We start from the raw sequence: 23,378 nt of genomic DNA on the forward strand, positions 1-23,378 counted from the left end.
AAATGACTCTGTCAAGTCTCTTGCTGTGGTTCTGGTTGTTCTGCGGCTGATGGGTTTGACTGAGGTGGCTCAACTCTATTTTCAGGTGGTAGTGGTGGAGGCAGAAATCCAGGTCGGTGAGGTGGATAGTGAGGGTACGATCTCATTGGGAACGGATTTCTCACTGTGAGAGAATCAGAGTGATCCAGTGAGTATCAATCACAACAGCAAACGCGTACCTGCTCCTCCTGCCCCCTATCTTCTGCTCAGCAATGGCCTACCCCTACAGCAGTCACAACACAGACCTAGATTAGAGGTTGTGCTCTAGAGAGACACAGATGCCAGGAAGGGGGAGGACAAAACGATCACTTTGCTCAGCAGTTACCTGCGACAGGCTGGCAACGTGCTGCTGCTGCCACCCATCACGTCGGGTCTGCTGCAGCAGCCCTTGGCTGTCACAGACACTGTGGAAGGTAACTGTTTAGTTCTTCACAAGTTCATGGGAGAACAGCAGAAGGCAGACTGATACTTACATCTTGCTCCACTAATATAAACTCCAAGGACAAACAATTAACAAATGCATGCCTTTGTATGGACACTAGCATACCTCAAAGCTAAAGGATGAAACTTTAAGATTTATGTATGATGCAACCTCGTAAGAGGAAAAGGATTAAGGTAAGCATCTACTTGCCTTCCTACCTAAAGAACCACCCTTTAAATGCTGCACAGTATGTGCATGTGTATATTCCAGCCAAAGCTAATATTTGTAAAAAGCATTATCAGTATGAGCAACTGTGAGGAAGAAAGTGTACAACGCAATTAGCCTTCATCAGAAAAGATGCTCCCGGTTAGTTGGACTGAGAAGTAGTACATGCAAATAAAGATTTAAGCGTTCACTCAGTGTGACAACTTGCTACCTGCACAAAGCACTCTCATTTATCAGCTTAGAAGTAAGTGCTGGCAAAAGCTACGTACTCGGCAGCGGAGGACGTGGAAGCCCAAAGTCTCGTACTGGAAAACATTCACGTGGTCCGTATATGCCGGCGGGAGGAGGAGGAGGAAAAGGAGGTCCTCGTCTCATGAAAGGTGCTCTGGGATCCACAGGCATCAGTGGAGGTCTGACTGGAGGGAAAGGTGGAGGAGCAAACCCTGAACTGATGGTTTCGCTTTCAGATGCCAGCGACTGCTCAGGTAGCGAGTTCTGCAACACAAGGAAAAGGGGGAAGTCAGCTTAGGGAAAGGGGTAAGGAGAGGGAACATCTCCAGCCCCATCAGGCCCACGCTGACGTAGACCACCACACGAGCTAAGGGCTAGTTCCAACTCTGCCTGAGCTACGGCATAACCCTGAGCAAGGCCAGCTGTGTTCACTGACCATCAGTGTGACCAGAGTTTCATCTTTTGCGTTCTAATTAATTTTCAGCAGGGATTATATTAGTCACATATAAAACTAATTCTCAAGACAGTAAGTAAGTGCTGTGATACATGTGTACATACTATTTCATAATTTGGACTGCACAGAGCAGTATGCGACCAATGTACTAGAGACAGATTTTCCTAAATATTTTGTAGAAAACTAAAGTGTGTTTAAATCAAATTTCTATTTAGCTACTTACACTAAGATTAGAAAGATCTTTCATCCCATCTCCACTTGGTTCTGCTCGTGGGCTATTTTCTGAAGACGTTTGTCCATCTGTATGCAAAAATTAAACAAGTTATTCAGTGCTGACTTCCCTCTCCCCACCAATTTCAGTGTTTTTTCTGAATTCAGGATATAGAGGCAAGAATAAAAAAAAAAAAGTACCACTGTACCAAGCAACTGTTCTGCAGGCAGAATGAAAGACAACTGACAAACACAAATCTATGCCAGAGTATTTTCTCCAAGTTCTGTACAGGGTGCACATGAATTACAAGGTTTCAGTTCTTACCAAAGTTTCTTGTATCAAAATAAGGCTTTTTCCTCCATTTTAGTATTTTTTTTAGAAGTTGAACCCTCATTTGCCTAGCGATACACCTTAACACTATTGTAGCAGTTCCATTTTTCCCCTCCCTCCTGCTATTACTTTATTTCTTTGCTACATCCCACTCTGGGAGTGACTGCACTGTGATACGCTCTTGGCATAGAGCTCAACAGCAATCCTATTAAAGTTTGACAAAAACTGAATCCTTCCATAGTTGCTAAACATCAAGGAGACTTTCAGAACTACATCGGTTCTGGATGAGCATTCAGAAATAAGAATAATCATCCTCATATTTGCTGTGCTCACTTTATAAATTAAGAGATAAATAGGATCTTTGGTGTTTTCACCTTTATACTTCTCTGAGAGCAAGTATTTTCAGTAACAACAGGAGAAAAATATTAACAGGAATTGTCAGTGGAGAATCTGACTGGATATAAATATATACACTAAATGTACTCCTTTCTTAAAAAAAAACAAACCACAAAAAGTAACAAACCCTACACACATAAAAATAACCCACCAAAAAACCCAAACCAACAAACCTGAGATTTGAAAAATACTGCTTGCTTAATCTTCTGCCTGAATAAAGATAAGAATACTACAAACCACAAGGCCAAAACAATACTTCTAACAAGCGACAGATTTTTGATTTTTCATTTATGTGTTGTATTTCTTCTCCTCTGAAGCAAACAAAGCGATTTCCTCAATGAACAGATAGGTCTTAAAAAAATCCAAATTACACAACATTTCAAGCAGGCCCTGCCTTTGCTGAAGATACTGTTACTTAATCTGAAGCATTTTAACTGCTTATGTCATGCAGAGACTATTCATGCCTTGATACTTTTGTTGCCTAACACTTTCCATTTTAAATCCTTGTAAAGTTGCTCACAAACTGTCAAGCTTTAACCCTTCTTTTTGACAAGAAGTTTCCTGCTCCAGGTATCTGCCTCAAGTTTAAGGTTTGTGTAGGGTTAGCCACCTCATCTTAGAATAGTACCTATCATCTTGTTCACTTTAAATAACATTTTGATCATCTTGCTGAGAAAGTGTAGCTCAACCACTCTTCAGAGTTGGAGCCTGGATTTCAGTACTGTGAGACACTGCTGTTCTGAAGTCAGGTGGTATGTGCTGAAGGGGGCGGGTCTGGATTTCAGTACTGTGAGACACTGCTGAAGTCAGGTGGTATGTGCTGAAGGGGGTGGGGGTTTTGGGGGTTTTTTTTTGTTTGTAAAAATAGCAAAAAAACCCCAACAAATTAAAAAATGTCTAGAGAAATTATATGCCTCTGAAAAGCAACATTTACATATGCTTAATTGCCTACTAAATGCTGGCAGCAAGGTTATCCAAAATCCTGTTTCCATTAAGTAGGTTTTGAACTGCCCAGGAACTGAATACAACTTTAAAATTTCTTTTATTGTTGCTTGCCAGCAGCTGAAGAAAAGGGTAAAAATAGATGCAAGAAACAAGTGCAAAGACAGTGCACTTCTCCTGTCCTTCAGTCTTCTAGCACCTGGATGCTGGAAGATAAAGTAGCAGAAAGCAGAAGTGAAACACAGAGAGGCTTGGGAAAGGGGGTAGGAAGGTGAGTGGCTGTATAGGAACAGAATTGTCTTCCAGTAGAGAGCAGTTCCCTGTAAAACCTGAATGTTCAACCTGAAACAGAATTCAGCATTCCCAGTTCTCACATTATGACACCCAAATAACAAAGGTTCTCTCTCCTATTGCCAGAAACTGGGCAACAAAGACAGTAACTTACTACTAATCATACAAGTAACTGAATGCTACTAGGTAGCAAAGTTTCTGTGGTGAGTTTAATGGCTTCAACCTAGCTGATGACTCAGACACATGTGACTGACTAGGCATTAAATAAGGAGGAAAACTGTTTAGTACGTATTAAGGCTTTAAGCTCTTAAACTCTTTCAGTGACAAGGTTTAAGTCACCAAAAGTTTGCCTCTGAGCTTCTGGCTGTTGCTAAGCATCGCAAACTAGAATTTATGTAATTGGCCAATTTAAAACAAATGGTACTTGGGTTAGTGAAATATGTGATTGAGTTGGGGCAAACTGCACTGTGAACTACAGAAAGCTGCAAGTATGGCAAACAGTTTGAAGGAGGCAGCCTCAGGACCTTCGCTGGAACAGGCTGCCCAGAGAGGTGGAGTCGCCACCCATGGAGGTGTTCAAAAAAACGTGTAGATGTGGCACAGAAATGCGAAAAAAGGTTTGTGATATTTTAGTGTTGTGGTGAGACTCCTGGGAGGGGCCAAAACAGACTCAAGGCCAAGCCTGAATGGTTAGCACAGAACAGTGAAGGTGGACAAAGAAAGTACCTCATGACTACCATTCACTGAATCCCATCCACCTGACAGAAGAGACTGCTCTTGTTGGTAACAGGGAAAGACTGCATCAAGGCTAGCAGGTGTTAAAATGTTTTGACACAATGGAACACCAAGTCTTTGGTAGCTATGAAGTTGTCCTCCTACCATGGTTTACTATGTATAGTCAACCTATACTGAGATTCTCCATTTGATTGTATTATGTAAGCAATTCCCACCTGTTTTATCAAAAGACTGCACGCTGTAACTTCGTAGTTCTGCTGGTCCGGAAAGTCTTCCAGTATTTGGAGGATTAGGGAAAAATCTTTCTTGTCTTCGAGGAGGAAGAACTGGATCAGTGTAAGGCTCAACTAACATTGAAGAAATCACAAAACAAGTCAGTGAAGATTTATTCTCCCCATTCCACAGAATTTTAGACCACCAAAATTCTCTGGATATCTTATGCTCTTGTAAATATCCAAAGCAACTATTCATCAGGCTGAGAGAATGATCTTAAAAAAAACCCCAAACATAGGAACCCCACCGAGTATGTACTATAGCTTATCTTTCTAAGAAGCTGCAAAAGAGAAAAGTTCATTGATTTTTGGTTTATCACACAGCAGAATTTTGAAAGTTATGATTACCCAAGTTACAAACAGTGGGGCCTTGAAACAAAGGTTCAGCACAGCAACGAAGGTCAAAGGCAAAACCATTACTATACATTTTAACCCACACTTAGATAAGAGTGCTGTTTCCCATTACATTTCAAAGTGCTGTAATGTGTTTCCACCAACCTCCTTGCATCAGATCTAGCAATCATGCAGCTACGCGACAAACAGTATCAATGAGCCAAGTGCAAAGATGGGGTAAGAACACAGCTCAGGTCAAGGAAACAAGACTACCCCTCTGCAATATCCTGTTAATAGATCAGATCTGGCAAATGAGAAACTGCATCCTGAATGGCCTTTGGATTTTATAATCAGGCTTTCACACAGATGTGTAGCAACTACAATACTGCTTGCTGCGTCTAATAATTGGGGTTCTTTACCCTGTGTACTTTACCTAATTTTTTAGATTTTTTCTAAAGAAGCAAAAATGCTACACGTTATTACAGGTATACAGGAAGGTTGTCCTTCCCCCTGCACCGTTTACTTATCAGTAGTATCCTCTCCGATTCATCTCTGTCTTCCTTGGCTGATAACGTGAAATAGAGAAGTGGAGCTGAAGAACTGAGAGCGAAGGCTGATTTTGATGTTGTTAATTATCAAAGAGGCAGTATCAACGTGGAAACATGTACTGAACAGGATGACTGTACCATGGTACTCCTGTACTTTTTTTTTAAAAAAACAGTATTTTTCAACATTACCTAGCTTTTATTTATTTAACAGGCTAATGTACTGCTACAACTTTCTACTTCCTCAGATCTCTTTATTAATTATCCAGCCCAGACAGGCATTTTGATGCACTAAACAAGCCCCCAGTAAAATGCTGAAACTGAACAGTTAATTGTACACTGCTAGTACCAATATACATTTAAAAGACGGCATAGAAGAACTGCAAGTGAACCACACCATTCAAGAAGGGGAAAAAAACTACTATTAAAACAAAAAAAAAAAAAACAAACTAACTTTCCAGTGCAGTTGCCCATGCAATTCCAAGAAAACATTTCATATTTTTAAGCAAAAAAAAAAAAAAAAAACAACCCACTTAAATATATACACTACAAGTCAAAAACTCCATTTTTCCATAGATACAGTAGCTAAGCAGATTTTTTTATACCTGGTGGAGGCAGAATTATCCTGCGTTCCCTGTCCCAAGGAGGAGACAGGGATCCGGTATCTGACGGTGGTCTGTGAGGATCAGTTAATCTATCAGAACTCAGCTCTCCTCTTTCATTACCAGCTTCAAACATGGCAGTTGGTCCTCTGGATCCTAATCAAAGAAATCAGATAGCTATTTACCCAGTTATTTTAAATCCTCTATTATGGCTTTCTTCATTAAGTCTGAAAATAGTAAAATAAATCATGGAATTTAACTGTCAAGATATGAGAGGCGCATGGCTCCACAGGACTCTCCAGCTGTTTGCTGATGACCAGTTCTGTTTACATAGAAGTGTTTAAAAGGTTGGTTTGGAATGAAAAAGTCTTAGTTCAACAAGAGTGCAATCTAGAGTTCCCGCAATTTAAAAAAAAAAAAAAAAAAAAAAAATTAATGTTAAGAGTTTCAGTTCATTCAAATCAGAGAAACTAGTGCCCTCATGATCAATCTTCTTCTCAGTGCTAAAAAACCTGCTGCTAATCAAACTAAAAAATAGCACACTGAAAGTTAATACCCTCATCATAAGAAAATATGCAAATTACATTCAACGCTCTTCTGGTTCTTTCCAGTTCTTATTCAAGAAAAAAAAAAATAAGAGAAGACCAGGTCAACACATAACCAAGTGCAAGAAAAACCGTAATGATGAGTGATTTTAGGCTGCAAGCTTCCCTTAAAATAAATTTGGTCTGAAAGATGACATAAATACTGAATTCTGGTATCATCCTCTTAATTCTCTTATTGCAAAATTCAACCTAAAATTTGAAGCCATTTTGTGTCATGCAAAGTGAGATGAGCACTATAATTGCTCTGTAGCTGGCATTATTTAAATACATAATTTGTTTAATCTGCCCAAGTTACATTAGCACTGCATTGTGAAATGGACAGTAGTTACGTTGTTGCATAGTCTCTTTCCTTGCTAATACTGCATCCTGAAATCCAGTTTTTACTCTTCCTCACCAGCAACAGCTGAGCTACAATTTAAAGTATACATTGCACAGCTCAGTTTCATTACTTATGGTATCTATACAAATAGTCAAGTACGATTTTGCTTGTGTGTGGTATAGCTACAGTCAATCTCAAGCTTTTTTCTGACTTCAGAAATCAAATCAACTTTCATATGCACCTAGATATGCTTTTTACAAAGAATTAAAGTAAATAAATAGTCCATGCTGGTCTCTTAAAAATCTATGCTGATTAGTGAACTCCTTATAGAAGAGACATTAAGACATATTTCCCATCAAATCAGTACAGGTTTCAAAGGGTGTAACAGTAGTAGTAATTTAAACAGTAGCTTCTTTATTATCTGTAACAGATGCTGAACTCCACTCTAGCATTTATCTACACTACATCATCAAAAGTATGAAGGAACAGTGTTTTTCTTCCCTTATAACTCCTCAATCTCTGCATTTTACTCTTTACACACAATCTTCCTGGGCCCTTTTATCACTAGGGAAGAAACTGTCCCCATGTATGACGACTGCCTCAAATTTAGAACAAAGGGAGGAAAACAATTTAGTGAATCAGTAACCTTCTAGTATTGTGACCCCCAATAAAACCATCTAATGTTTTTGACAATGCAGGTATCCTCTCTTTCTCTCACCAGCTGTAGACCAATGAGATGGAAGTGGTAGTTATTGTTCCTTTGTTTACTTTAAAATCATAAGTTTATTTCAGCACAACCCCATTTGTCCAGTAAATAAAGTAAGACCGATAGTTTGGCTTTCCACTTTTCTCAATCTATGCTTCTAAAGTGAATCTACTGACCAACCCCTTTGTACCACTACTTTTTCCATTGTACTGTTAGACAACTTTAGAAGCAAGTTGAAAAAGAGTTTGTCCAATGAACTGTTTATATTGAATTGGTTGTTTTAATACTTTTTGTCACCAGCAAGAGGAAAAGGTGTGACAGGTTTATAGTAGAGGAGAGAGAAATCCAGAATAGATACATTTTCAAGTTTAAGAATTGTACCTCTTCCTCCTCCTCCACCTGGAAGCATAGGTGAAAGCCTTAAAGGACCCTCCAATAAAGTTGGAGGGGAAAGAAAAGCTCTTGTTTCAGATGAAGGCCGGCCCATTGGTGAGGGTCCATATGGGGAATGCTCTGGAACAGTTAAAACAAAATACTCAAGTTCACAATATTTAGTTTAGCAAACGGTATAAAGTAATTAACTTCTCAGGTGAAGTTTAAAACTAAATTGTATAAGTGAAATGAAAACTGTGCTCTAATTACCATGTGTATCATATTCTCAGTCTACTCTCATCGATACTACAAATGCTCTTCGTTTCAATAAAATACTTGACATGACCTAGAGTCACTTATGACCCAATTATTTTTTTAAATGACTTATTTCTACATACACATGGCTAAGGTAGTTTTGAAACAATTACATATGTGTGGTCTTGGGAAACAAAACCATAAACCAAACCAATTCGGCTCTATTTTACAATTCAATACTGTACCTCTGCCAAATGGTCTAACTGGAACATCAAGAGCATAAGGATCTTTTTCTAAAAGGTCAAGTTTAAATTCTGTTTCAGTTAATCTGCAAATAAACAACAAAGAAGTAGTAAACAACCAAGAAGTGCAGAAGTTTTACTGGACTGCACTGTTTACTGCTAGGCTTTCTACTTAAAGGGTTAATGAAGCAAGCTATTTTATTCCCTAAATAAAAAGAAAAAAAGACAAAGGATATCCCAGAACTCTGAAATTAAGAATTCCTGAAAGTATTTCTCTATGTTGCTGTATTTAAATAGTAATTCAGAAGTTGAAGTGGCATGTTAGATGTCACAATTCCTAGCACAACATTACTCTCATGAGTACTCTAAATTGCATTCTAAGTATTAGTTAACTTTGCACCTAAAGGTTCCTCACAACCACGATGACCTAATCTGTTAGCTCAGTATGGATTTCCAAGATAAGCTGTAAAATCATTAGTTAACCATGACTTCTGGTTGATACATACTTATTTAAAACAAACAGACAAAACCAAAACCTTCAAAATCTTTGAGTTCTAGTACTACATTCTGCTTCTTTCCTGAAACACTTCAGTACTTTACGTAGTTCTTAAGTTCTTACTTTCTTGCATGTTATCATTACAGGAATGCTCAAATGACACCCTTTCTTTTAGAACTCCAATGGAACACTGTGTTCACTCAGCCCTGTTTGGGCATTGGATGAACACAGGTCTAGAAAACTCCAAACTGCATAAACCCAAACCATACTCACATGCCAAATTGCATTTGCTTAGAATTAGGTCAGGAGTGCACTTACTTTTGTCTGTTATGTGCATTTTCTTTTTTTATATCATTGAGGTGTCTTTCAGCAGCTCGGGCTGTCAGCTTTGGGGAGGGACAAAAATCAGATGCTTAGATATGGCTATTTATTAATAAAATGCTTCATAAATGTGAAAGATCCTAGATCCAAGCCATTTTTGTTTTCCTATCTGAATCGTGTGGACTGTATTTTCACAACATATGACTCATGTATAAAGCATATGAATCAGAACCTTACATACGTCACCAAATTACATTAGCAGCTCTACTACCCAAATTTTGAGGAATGATATGGCTTTCCTGCAGGTTCTTGAAACTGCAGAAATTAAGTTCTTTGGCTATAGCTGCTTTGAAGCATCTACAGAGTATGTACAAGATTTAAAGTCTCAGATTTTATATAAGGAAGTTTTATTTTAAAATCATTTAGTTCAAAACTATAAAATTATGACCACAAAACACCATAGCTTTTAACAGGATTCTATCTTACACAGACCATTCTGTGAAACTGAAGAGTGTATTAGTCAGGAGATATTTTAAAGTTTCCTGTTTGGAAAAAAAAAAAAAAGTAAAAATGGATTTTGTAGCAACATTCTTAGGAAGCTGTCAGTGGAACATAGTGTTCTCACAGGACATAATGTCTTCTATTAGTAGATAAAAGAAGTGAAGTACATCCAGGGAAAATATTAAAATGGCATTGAAACAAGGCCAAAAGCTTTTATTATTAGCAAAATGTCACACACTTGTTAAACGGTAACATGTTATTCCAGCAGATTTATTGCTATAGCAAATAATATTGTAATATCATTCTACTGTGCTCATAGGTATCTGTCTTAATTATCCCAACTATCTTACGTGATGAAAGTATTTTTAACATGCTTTTGTGTATTTCTGAAAAAAATCTGTACGCTTAAAGGTGACAGGTTAGTGTTTATTTTGATTATCTGTTTTTAGCAAGAAACAGGAAAGTGATAAAGCAAGCTATTCAAATCACTGAAAAGGAAGACACACAAAGTTCAGAAAATTCAGTATTTGGAACTTACCCAATTATCATGAGCTTTTTTCTCATGCGAAGTAATCTGTGAAAGAGAATTAAATAGATAGTTATTAATCTAAAAAAGAAAACTTAAAATTGAGTATATGCTCTTATTCATAAATTTAATGTGCGTTGATAATTTATAATGAGACATCTGAACCTGAAATTTAACTTTTTCATTAAGTTATCTGATGATCTTTGCTAAGAAATTGTGTCAGTCAGAAACAGATGGCATTCAGAAAGGGGTGGGGGGTGGGGGAAGAGGGCAAAAACCCACCCCACAAAGCCAAGCCAAACACAGTATCACGACCTAGCCAAAAGTGGTATTTCAGTTGCAGTAACATCCCTCCTACATGGCATAGATGGTAAGGAACACAAAGCACATACCTGATTCTGATAAGAACGAATGGTTCTTTCTAGCTCTTCTTCAAGATCTTTTGCTCGCTGTCTGTAACAAAAAAAGGATTTATGACGTTGTAATAAAATGTTGAGGAAAGTAATTTTAAATACAGTAAACAGAAGGTATAATTAAAACTTTTTATCCAAAAGATGGTATTGTCACTTAGGCCCATGGAATACATAAAAATTTTAACAGCAGTAGAAATTCTAGGCCTAGATTAGTGCAAACAGGATGGTAAACAAAAGAACAGAACCAAAAAACCCAACATCTCCCTAACTTCTAAGTGGTCTGTGATATGTTTCCAATATAAAGGATATCTCTCCACCTATGCCCTAACAGCCAGCCTCACCCAGCTCAGCAAAAGTACCAACATGGCTGGAACATGATGTTGTCATGGGCTACCGCAATCAGTCCTGAGGGACAGTCACTTCCACTGAAATTATTTCAAGACCACAGAAAGTACGATGTCACCTTTTCTGCCAGCTGCCCTGTGCACAACCTCTCTAGGTTCTATACTCTCTCAGCAGGTGGACCAAAGACACATGCATTGTTCAGTTATACTCCATTTCCAACATCAATATTCTCTTTAAAATTAAGATGTCTGCAAAGTTCACATTCTCAGTAAATCAAGAAAGGTGAATTCTGTCTTCCTGTATGAATACTGTAGAATGTCTACAAGAACGTTACATTCTAGAGAAAGAACTAATCTAATTAACTCTTCAGGAAGCATTGTTGATCAATATTGTTCAGTTACAGTCAATACTCCTGTAAACACTGAAGGAAGATGGGGAATATACATTACAGATTGAAGAATAATTATGCCATAGTTCGAGAAACCACAGAAACAAACCAGAGGTACACAGCTGGTATAACACAAAACAGAGCAAAGCAGTTAAAAAACCACCACAGAAAATACTCCCACATCACAGTATTTTAGTAAAGAATTTCTAAAGAGTACTATTTGACAAGCTTAGAGATACAGAAATGGAGGACTATAACGATACAACATAGATATATGTTAGGATCTATAGGAAAACTGAACATTGCATTTATTTCACAGCATTCTCAACTTCATATTTTTATCTCTGTTCAGTAAAGGGAACTAGATTAGAGACCCACTTCTACCATCCTATTAAAGCTAACATGTCAATACAATTAGCATTCTACTGGAAGAAAAGTTGCCAGTGATCTTCCGTACCCAAATTATTTAGCAAAGCAAAAACTCCCTTAGTATGTAAGGGAGTTACACACAAATTAGCATGTAACATACACACAAAACAAAGAAACTGGAAGAAAATACATTCACTTATGATGGTGTTTTTATTAATTCTCTGTTGCCTTTTGTTCACTTTGGAACAAGTGATTACAGCAACTAAAATCTGTAATTACCTGTAGCTGTTTAGTTCTTCAGCAGCATGATTAATTTTTTCATCTACTTTAGAAAGCTTTTCTTCCTTCTGTAGGCGTTCTCTCTCTTCTACTGTCAGCTTCCTTTAACAAAATTAAAAAAAATATGGTTAATTCTGTTTCAAAGGCAACAATTTTGTACTTGGTTTGTCAAGAAAAAACACTCCAATTTTTTTAGGTGTGATGAATACATGATATTTATTCAGATAAACAGTTTTATAGGCAACATATGATGTGGTATAAATAGCACTAGTTTGTATTCATGTTACATTTATTCACTGCATTAACTGTTCTATATGAAACATTTAGATTACCACTATTCCTAAAGGAATTTGCAAGACAATCCATATTCCCAAAGAGTATTTCTAATGGTGGGGGGGTGAGGAGGGGTGGCGAGGGAAGCAGCAACCTTTCAGATCAAACAACCTAAAACTGAAACTATGCTAATTTTCAGTCATTTGTTCTGGTACTTTTTTTACATTTTGAAATAATTTTCCAAAGAAAAGGGTTGTTATTAGCTATTAAAAAAAACCCCAGCTATTAAAAAAATTTCTTTCCAAGTCCCTCTTTTTTTATGCCTTATTGGGCACTACAGAAGAGAAACCCCATATTCCAGACCACAGAATATGCACAAGGTAATTCTGCAGAACATACAGCCTGGAATGGATAAACAGCAGTCCTTGGCTATTAAACTGTCTAAATCATGGATCTGTTGAACATGATTTAAACTTCTTTTCTACTCAATCTTCATTTCCCACTTTTCTATTCCCCTTGTTTGAGCACGCCTAGCTTTTTAAAAGATGCCTTGTTAATACTAATAGCCTCTTTTATTCTGCTATCTCATCACATCAGCTTCTCCCCACTCAGTTTTGGCTTTTCTAAAATTTTGATAAGCAGCATACATTGGCTGAGCTTCAGTGTGATATTTTTAAATACTATCCACGCAGTCTGCAAACGTTTTTCCTTTCTGACTGCCCATCATAGCTTCGTTTTAATCAGTTCCTTCCCACTCCTCCCTCCCCGGCCTTTTTTAAAATCAAATGTTAATGTAGTAGGTTTCAGGGGTTTGTTGCATCTACAAGGATGCCAAATATCTATACAAATACGTGTATTACAGAATAGATTATTGAACGTAATTCTTTAAAAAGGTCCTGCATACTGCTCAGTACAGGATCAAGACCTGTGCTGCTTCTCTTGCTGCCTTCAAGATTATGTCTGCTCCTCGAAGAAATAATGTCTGGCTAGTAAAACTGTCATTTTACCATCACACCCTAAAACGATGACCCCTGCCCCTTCCTGCCCCATCCACACACACACACACACATTTCTGAAGGTTACTACAAGCCCCATCCCATTCCAATCAACTTACTTTCTACTCCTCAACACATTTCTGATCTCAATCAGTAAGTGACAATCCCTACTATCACATCCTGACTGTGAGGCAGATAATACAGCCCTCATATTCTATCTCGTTGAAGAAAGCCTGATTCACTGAGGCTCTGTGTTGCCTACTGCTAATAGTTGGCTTGCCTATGTTTTAACTCTAAGCTTAGTTTTATATATAGCATCACTCTTCTGCTGACATTACCAGCTCTCTTTACTATGTAAAATATACTTCACACTTAAAGCAGCAACTTTAATAACTGTATTACACCATATTTTAATTTAATTTAAAAAAATAAATAAAATCAAGCTTTCCAGCTTTACCTACCTTATCCCATAGACTAAAAATTTGTTACTACTTGTTTTACCTTTGCTTCTGTACTTGCTTGTGGAAAAGTCCTAGAATAATATACCACTGCTTTCATGGAAACAGTTTCTATAAAATTACTGTGATCACAAATGCACATGAAGGTGTAACATAACAAGAGTCTTCACAATTCAGAAATCTCTGGAAAGCAGTATTCAAATTTTCAGTAATTTTCAGCAATTTTCATCCCCCCCAAATCAAAGAGGTACATTCAAATCGATCAATAAGCATTGAATATAAAAAGAGGAACCAGCACCTGTGTAGTTTCATTTCATTTTCTTGATAAAGCTCAGTCATTACTTTAAGTTTCTGCTGAAGCTTTTGAACTTCACTTTCAAAACGTTCATTTTCAGACTGCAAGGAAGCTTGTTGGCTTTGAAGGTTTTCTATACGTTCTGTCAAATTTAGAGATAATTATACTGGGACAATGCACAATTTACAAAATTAAATTACTTGCAATATTTTAGTACATACAAAGTCTGTAAAAGCCTTTGGTCCTATGTTGATATTATAATATAAGCAATAATATATTAATATATTTCAGTAAATCATACAAATTGAGAAGCAGTATTACTCCTTTTGATGGGAAGCCAGCAGCTACACTCTCTACCTGCCACAAAGTTTAACAGTTGGACTTGATCTTAAAGGTCTTTTCCAACCTAACCAATTCTATGATTCTAAGTACAGCTCTGAGCACGTATCTAGCCTTTGCTCCAAATTTATAGCTTCTTTGAAAATAATGCAGTTTTGTAATTCGCAGTATAATTTTTCATTTAGGGCTTTTATAATTTTAATTATTCTACTAAGGGAGTAAAATTGGTACCATCACACACTCTTGCAGATTTACTCACATGAGGTCTTGCTGAGTAGCCTGAAGAGATAACTCAGATTCATCAAACTACCTTATCCTTCCAAATTAAAATCGGTCATGTTGCTTTTCCTATTTACTATTCCTATGCATCTCCAAGAAACACAGAAAGCTTCAAGTAACTATAAATGTCTTTATGGGACAGAGCTACAATCAATTTGGAAAACACACTAGCACAAAGACTCACTTTAAAGGACTATCAAAAACTGAAAAATACAGTTTTACAGAGCATTTCATCACCCAGAGAGCAAAGCACAGCACATTCAAATGTGATGGCTACTCTGCTGGCTGTTACCTATGAAAGCAATAATTACAGGCTTTAATTTGAATTAAAGTGGCAGTGTTTTCATTTCATAAGGTTCAATTCAGTATGCCCTACACAACAAAAGAAAAAAACAGAGTAAGATGCTTTCACGTTCAATTGTCTAAATGCAGTATTTTGGATTTTAAGAAGTATTGAACTTGCACCCATTACAAACTAACTACAACTAAGCTATCATTTTTAATTTATTTAAATAAATAAATTTAGATTAGAACTCCATCGTTTCATGTCCAGAAATTATGTAAAGAAGGGATTATTTATTTATTAACATCACTTTGACCATGTATTTTAAGATTCCATAACTTAACAGTTATAGAATACTCCCAACAAAGTACAACAAAATTTGCAAATGGTGCTTTAGCAACGATTATGCATCATTACACTTCAATTGCTTTACCTCTACAATCAAGTATTTAAAAAAATCACTAAGCAACCTAAACTCAAACAGGCATTCTAAAAATGAAGCGGAGCTATTAATGTAAGCTTAATACAGCTTCTACTGGAAGTAATACTTAGAGCCTGTAAAAACATTTTACAAAAGCAGCATCTTATCAATCTTAAAGACAAAACAACATTTAATTACCTGTAAGTTCTCCTTTAGCTTTATTTTCATCAGACAGTTTTGAATACATTTGATCTCTTTCTGTTTCCAGAGTCTTTAAACAAGCATTTAACTACAATCAAAATTTTTTAAAAATTAGCATTTTAAGATTACCAGAAACTGCTTGAATGCAAAAATAACTAATTAAACATTAAAAGATATTGAACTCTGTGATATTGGTATCTATATGCAATTAAACTTACCATAAAAATTGCATATATTCCCTCTAGTTTCCCCCCTTCCATCCAGAAGTTTCTTAAAATCACATACCTTTGCAGCATAGATCAATTTCTTTACTGTTCGTTTTTGCTGATCATCTGATTGACAGAATAGAATAATGTCACATAAAAAACACAAAAAGGTTTGTGACAGAGCCTGCCACTATTACTTTGTTTTTATAAAAAAGTAATCCCCAACATATCATGATAGGCATAGGATATTTGGAGACAAAAAAAAAAAAAAAAAAAAAAAAAAAAAAAAAAAAAGAAAAGCGGGGTGTGGGGGGTACCTATATTCTAGTGCTTTGTTTGCCAATCAACCAGACTCAGAATGCTCATGTTGAAAGTGAGATGCTGAATACACACTGTAAGATTCACTGGGCTGTGCCCTGTGGTATCATCAGCACCGGCATAAAAAGAAGCTGCAGCAAGGAGGAAGAAAGGCTCTTCTGTGCTGCTGTTTTGAGGGGACTGACATCTACCCCCATCTGATTCCAGTGCTACCATGCTGCCTGCAGCAAGTAATGCCTGCATAAGCAGAAATTGGGCTGTAAGGACCAACAGTGCTACTGCTGGGAGGAGCTTCAAGAAGAAATGAAAGCAAGGTTTCCACCTAAAAATATTTGGAGAATCACTACTTAATACTATCGTAGGCTAAAGCCATTCTGCAAGAGACTGAGCGCTGAGTCTCTACGTTGCTCTATGATACTATGTATACTTTAGTTATACCCACACACTGCTCAATAGCAGCACAGGTTGTTATTCTGTAGGTGTCCAAGCATCAGTTAACCGTCCAACATGAATAACACTGGCCAAGTTTTGAAAATCCAACTTCTGCAAAGCTAATCTTTCAACTTTCCTGGAAGTTTGTTAGTTCTGTATTTCTAAAACAACTATTAAATTAATATTTGAGAAGGGAAGCCAGTACAAACCATACCTAAATGCTCTCCATTCTCTGTTTCACCCTTTATATCTGTGTCCCAGTGATTATCTTCAGCATCATCATCTTCTCTTATTGCTGAACTCCAGTCTTTCATCTTCAGTAAGTATTGTGTCAGCGACTAAGAAAAAGCCCACACAAAACACAAACAGTAAAATAAATAGAATCAAAAAAAAAAGTAGTTACCACTACAGTTAAATTTTCAAGATTTCTGTCCTTTATTTTAAATTCCCTTAGAAGATTAAGTGAGCTCCATATACAGGATTCTAGATGTCCAATACTACTTTTTCTATTAAAGCATATACTTGCAGGTCAACAGGTGTGCCCTTGTGAAAACTTTTCAGATAGCCAAGTATGCATCCTTTTAGCAGGGCTTTTATATAAGGTACACACATCATAGAACACACTCCGAACTCCCACGCTCCAAATTCAAAAGAATGCAAATGCTGTATCAGAACTAAGAGTTTTTCCTTATTTAAGGTGCTGGCTTCCGAGGCTATCAGACTGCTCTGTTGTGCTGCTAAGCGACCTTTTTGTTTAGCAGGAGACAAGACACTGGAGGATGGAGACAGCAAACAAAACCAAAACAGCCATTCTAAAAATGAAGCGGAGCTATTAATGTAAGCTTAATACAGCTTCTACTGGAAGTAATACTTAGAGCCTGTAAAAACATTTTACAAAAGCAGCATCTTATCAATCTTAAAGACAAAACAACATTTAATTACCTGTAAGTTCTCCTTTAGCTTTATTTTCATCAGACAGTTTTGAATACATTTGATCTCTTTCTGTTTCCAGAGTCTTTAAACAAGCATTTAACTACAATCAAAATTTTTTAAAAATTAGCATTTTAAGATTACCAGAAACTGCTTGAATGCAAAAATAACTAATTAAACATTAAAAGATATTGAACTCTGTGATATTGGTATCTATATGCAATTAAACTTACCATAAAAATTGCATATATTCCCTCTAGTTTCCCCCCTTCCATCCAGAAGTTTCTTAAAATCACATACCTTTGCAGCATAGATCAATTTCTTTACTGTTCGTTTTTGCTGATCATCTGATTGACAGAATAGAATAATGTCACATAAAAAACACAAAAAGGTTTGTGACAGAGCCTGCCACTATTACTTTGTTTTTATAAAAAAGTAATCCCCAACATATCATGATAGGCATAGGATATTTGGAGACAAAAAAAAAAAAAAAAAAAAAAAAAAAGAAAAGAAAAGCGGGGCGTGGGGGGTACCTATATTCTAGTGCTTTGTTTGCCAATCAACCAGACTCAGAATGCTCATGTTGAAAGTGAGATGCTGAATACACACTGTAAGATTCACTGGGCTGTGCCCTGTGGTATCATCAGCACCGGCATAAAAAGAAGCTGCAGCAAGGAGGAAGAAAGGCTCTTCTGTGCTGCTGTTTTGAGGGGACTGACATCTACCCCCATCTGATTCCAGTGCTACCATGCTGCCTGCAGCAAGTAATGCCTGCATAAGCAGAAATTGGGCTGTAAGGACCAACAGTGCTACTGCTGGGAGGAGCTTCAAGAAGAAATGAAAGCAAGGTTTCCACCTAAAAATATTTGGAGAATCACTACTTAATACTATCGTAGGCTAAAGCCATTCTGCAAGAGACTGAGCGCTGAGTCTCTACGTTGCTCTATGATACTATGTATACTTTAGTTATACCCACACACTGCTCAATAGCAGCACAGGTTGTTATTCTGTAGGTGTCCAAGCATCAGTTAACCGTCCAACATGAATAACACTGGCCAAGTTTTGAAAATCCAACTTCTGCAAAGCTAATCTTTCAACTTTCCTGGAAGTTTGTTAGTTCTGTATTTCTAAAACAACTATTAAATTAATATTTGAGAAGGGAAGCCAGTACAAACCATACCTAAATGCTCTCCATTCTCTGTTTCACCCTTTATATCTGTGTCCCAGTGATTATCTTCAGCATCATCATCTTCTCTTATTGCTGAACTCCAGTCTTTCATCTTCAGTAAGTATTGTGTCAGTGACTAAGAAAAAGCCCACACAAAACACAAACAGTAAAATAAATAGAATCAAAAAAAAAAGTAGTTACCACTACAGTTAAATTTTCAAGATTTCTGTCCTTTATTTTAAATTCCCTTAGAAGATTAAGTGAGCTCCATATACAAAAAAAAAAGTAGTTACCACTACAGTTACATTTTCAAGACTTCTGTCCTTTATTTAATTCCCTTAGAAGATTAAGTGAGCTCCATATACAGGATTCTAGATGTCCAATACTACTTTTTCTATTAAAGCATATACTTGCAGGTCAACAGGTGTGCCCTTGTGAAAACTTTTCAGATAGCCAAGTATGCATCCTTTTAGCAGGGCTTTTATATAAGGTACACACATCATAGAACACACTCCGAACTCCCACGCTCCAAATTCAAAAGAATGCAAATGCTGTATCAGAACTAAGAGTTTTTCCTTATTTAAGGTGCTGGCTTCCGAGGCTATCAGACTGCTCTGTTGTGCTGCTAAGCGACCTTTTTGTTTAGCAGGAGACAATACACTGGAGGATGGAGACAGCAAACAAAACCAAAACAGCTTAATGTATATTAAGACAAGAAGAGATTGTTAGACTTCCATTGAATTCAATGACTAGCATCAGTCTGAATAATTTGATTCAATGCTAGCTGTCATAACTTACCTTGACTTGACTCTCTTTATTTTTCAAGACTTCTTCTGTATCTGCTTTAGACGATTCAAACATCTTAGTTTGTTCATTTAGTTCACCAAATCGTTCATCCCATCCTTCAGCTTCTCGTAAAAGCTAAAAAGGGAAGTACCAGCTTAGCATGATTGCCTATGACAACCATGAATCATGAATGAACAGTACTTGAGCCTGTTTGCATATTACCTATATGTAAGCAGAATTTTAACCTCTCACCCGTCAGTAATAATTAACAGAGATAGACTACAAGACAGTTAAACCTCAAGAGTTGAAAAATAAAGACTTCTATGTTATTGTCCAGTTGCTTTAGCTGCAATAGCTCTCCATTGTAATTAGTTGTTAGGATATTTTTAAACACTTATAAGACCAGTTCAGTTAATATTCCACTCAGTTTAAAAACACTGATGTGACAATAGCAATGCATATTAAATAGTGCCAATTTGTGTAACAGCTACAAACACTGGGGAACGGGTGGAGAGAACACTCATTCCCCAATATGCACACACACTTCTGAAATTGTACCTGAAAAGGTCGGTGAGGTAAGCGAAACCAGGAAGCTTTTTAGACAGCTGTTTAAATTCACATGACTCGCAAAACTATGTTATTTCTCCTACTCTCCCCTCCACACCTCTCAAAGTAAGTTTTAAATTTTATTTTCAGAAAGCTTTCCCATCAATGAAAGTCACAGCAACTGTATGTGCTTAACACCTACTAGTGTGGTTAACTAAAAAGACAGGTAGATTCCAAGGTTACATTTTACAGACATCCCCTAGTAAAATCTCATTTCACAAGAATACTTTACAGCAGCAGTAAAGGGATTAGTACACTTAAGCACCAGTTCATTAAAAATCACCACTGCAACTAATTAAACCATGTCTTCATATTGTAAGAACAAAATTCAACTGATGCAAGTTTCTGTTAAGACAAAATATGCAGCATGGGGTACAGTACAAGAAAATTGTCTTAAGAGTCTGTCAAAAGAATATTGCTTGAAGTTGCACAGCAGGCAACCGATTTAAAAACAGCGAATGTACAGAAAGGAATAACTAGGTTGAGCAACAAGAACGTAACAGCCAGTTAATACTAAAAATAAAACCAGAAAATGGTAGTTAAACAGGGGAACTGCCATGCAAATAGACAAGCAAGCCTGAACGCTACTTATCAAAGTTAAACTAGAAGGCATAAAACAAAAAGTATGTGACAAGAATTGGATGAACCCCACTTGGCATACAACTGCACCTTTCAAGCAGTAAAAGCCATGTATGAATTTGCAGCATCATGCAAACTATGTATTACGGAAAAACCAAAAATATTCTTTATGGTAATACTGCTCAGAAGACAGACACAGGCAACTACTCTTATCATTAAATGTCATCCTCAGTGGAAAGCTAAACTTTAAAGAGATTCCTCTTTCATGAAGCCAAAGAGAAAATAAATTGACATGACTTTATACACCTGCAAGAATTACAATAAAAAGAAAAAGCAAGGATTTGCAATAAGCTAAAGCCGTATATATTTCTAATGTTCCTACAAAAAACAAAGCATAGAAAGTTTGGAGTTCATTAACAGTTCCCTTGTTCAAACTAAAAGGCCCAATCCTCTCTCTGACACATCATAAATCTGAGACAGCACATCTGTTGTAACGTTTAAGCTATGATGTGCCAGAAGATTATGACCGATTAGTGCAAATGGACAGAGGAAGAAAATATTCTAGTTTCTGTGAACAAATAACACCTTTGTTACCTTTTGAGCATAAGTGAAATTCCATCTTTAAAAAAAAAAGTAAGAAAGAAAAATAAAAAAGGAATATGGGTATTCTAAAATAGCAAACTAATTCACATGCTTACAACCACCTCATAAAAGAGAATACAAATAAGCAAAGCAGATACTTTCTCTTCTTTCCTTATCAGGTTCCATCAACTCTTATCATGTTATTTATCTACTAGAAAGCATAGCAAAATACAATATACAAAAATGTTCTAAAATTACTAAAAAACTGCAACAAAGCTCAGTTAACAAAGTATAGTAATTAATCCTAAATAGTGTGCTTAAGAAACTACTACATCCAGGTTATTTTATCTGGAAGGAATGCAAAAAACCTTGTTTTTATCTAGGAACCTGGCAAGTTAATTACATCCTGGGACTTGTTTTTGCTGATTTTTTCCCTGGTTTTGCTTGATACAAAATGATTGCCTATAAAATGTACAGTAATTGTTGGCACTTAGTATTATCTTATTCTAAGTACTGTTTTTTAATAAAAGGAAAGAAAGAAGATTCTTTTCACACACACACACAAATAACTGGATTATTTCTGTTTGAACCCAAGACATGACCAGAGGAAAAAAAAAAATCCCCCTCTTAAAACCTTGCGTACTGTTTCTCAAAATTTATTACATAAGTATACTGAAATTTATATTTTCAATTATTCAATATTCAATTACATTTGAAACAAAGCACTGAGACCAGACCCTTCCTCCTCACAGGAACAAACAAAAAGGATGTGTAGGTAAGACAAAAAAGACTCTTGAAAGAAAATAATTCTCAAGCAACTTCATCTCACCCAAATCTACTGTTTCTCCACTCACTGTAAAATTAGAGAAGAATATGGAGTTTTACTGATAACAGAGTTGTGTAGAACTGAAATATTTCTCCTGCAGAAAATTTTCTATTTACAGTAACTTTTTTTTTTCCTGAATCAGTATCTCTGATATGCACAATTTTTTGAGAGGACTAAAGCACTCCTCAGCTTTTTGGAAGACTGTTAAAAACCAAGAGGTCTGTACTTCTACTCCCCCCCGCAAAGTATCTATCAGGTTACTGTTCAGATAACACTGAGATCATCAGTGAGTCAGGAAAATAAGCACATATCCATTAAAAAAACCAAAACAAACTCAAACACATTCCATGGACCATTTAATGTTCAGAGAGAATATCTTTTTGTTGGGGGGGAAAAAAAAGAATTTCACTGTAAAACAGGACAACTATTGCATATGCTGAACATTTTAAAATAATCAGCATTCTTTGAGATCTGGCTACAGCACTGAGGAAAACAAACAGCTAAAATCTGGGAAGTAACAGTCTTTCCTGTCCCTTTTTATTACTTACCTAACTTTCCATGAATTCATCCATAGTGGTAGTACAGCAAGTTTTTTACCTGCCTTTTGCATACTCTGCAATTTCTTAATTTCTTTTGTTTTCTGGATCAAGTAAAAGCATTTTCTCTCTGTCTCTGTAGTGGATCCTAGCTGTGGACTTGCTCAAATCTTTCTGCTTTCCTCCAGGTCTCAGCAAAATTCTTATTAGTCTTACATTACCATATGCTCTCTTTCTCACTGAACCAAATGGATGTTTCCCCACAAACTGCAATTATAAAATTTCTTTTATAACAGGACTACTTTACACAAAGTTATTCCAACATAAAATAATTTTAAAGCCATGTCCTCTTCCTCATTCCATTTACCAAACACACAAGGGGTATTGTTAACAAGTTGAGGATGAGCTCCTTGGAGAAATCATATTTACATAGTACCGTAAGAAAATATAGTATTTTTAAGGATAACTACGAAGAACCTACCTGTTTCTCACTGTCCTGGAGATGGCAGTTTTCATCTACTGCATCTTGAATGGATGTCTTGAGTCGCTCTGTATTAATCCGATATACTTTTAGGGTGGACTTGGCCTGAGTGAAATAAAAAAGTGTATTGTCTAAATAGAAGAAATAAGTGAGGTCATGATGGTATTACTGGATTTACTCTTAGGTTTTCCAGCTGTGCTATATACGTATTCTGACATTT

At 36.5% G+C, this 23,378-nt stretch overlaps 1 protein-coding gene across 6 annotated transcripts in view; it reads right to left on the bottom strand.

Moving 5' to 3' along the window:
* Positions 1–6: 6 nt before the first annotated feature.
* Positions 7–23,378, bottom strand: part of MIA2 (MIA SH3 domain ER export factor 2) — a 41,358-nt gene continuing 17,986 nt past the window's right edge. For 4 of the 6 annotated variants that reach the window (XM_035901973.1, XM_035901972.1, XM_035901969.1 and 1 more), the window contains 17 exons: positions 23,159–23,263; positions 19,561–19,683; positions 18,775–18,898; positions 17,895–17,941; positions 17,607–17,697; positions 14,189–14,327; positions 12,165–12,266; positions 10,763–10,823; positions 10,383–10,418; positions 9,341–9,408; positions 8,530–8,612; positions 8,039–8,170; positions 6,031–6,183; positions 4,491–4,622; positions 1,594–1,670; positions 955–1,180; positions 7–163 (listed from right to left, as the gene is read on the bottom strand). In XM_035901973.1, coding sequence (XP_035757866.1) covers positions 12–163; positions 955–1,180; positions 1,594–1,670; positions 4,491–4,622; positions 6,031–6,183; positions 8,039–8,170; positions 8,530–8,612; positions 9,341–9,408; positions 10,383–10,418; positions 10,763–10,823; positions 12,165–12,266; positions 14,189–14,327; positions 17,607–17,697; positions 17,895–17,941; positions 18,775–18,898; positions 19,561–19,683; positions 23,159–23,263 — 1,851 coding nt within the window. In that variant the 3' untranslated portion in view covers positions 7–11. The other 2 variants (XM_035901970.1, XM_035901971.1) reach the window with 2 other exon arrangements.

Source organism: Egretta garzetta, unplaced genomic scaffold (assembly GCF_000687185.1).
Source record: "Egretta garzetta isolate BGI_Z169 unplaced genomic scaffold, ASM68718v1 scaffold79, whole genome shotgun sequence".
NCBI classification, from domain to species: Eukaryota; Metazoa; Chordata; class Aves; order Pelecaniformes; family Ardeidae; genus Egretta; species Egretta garzetta.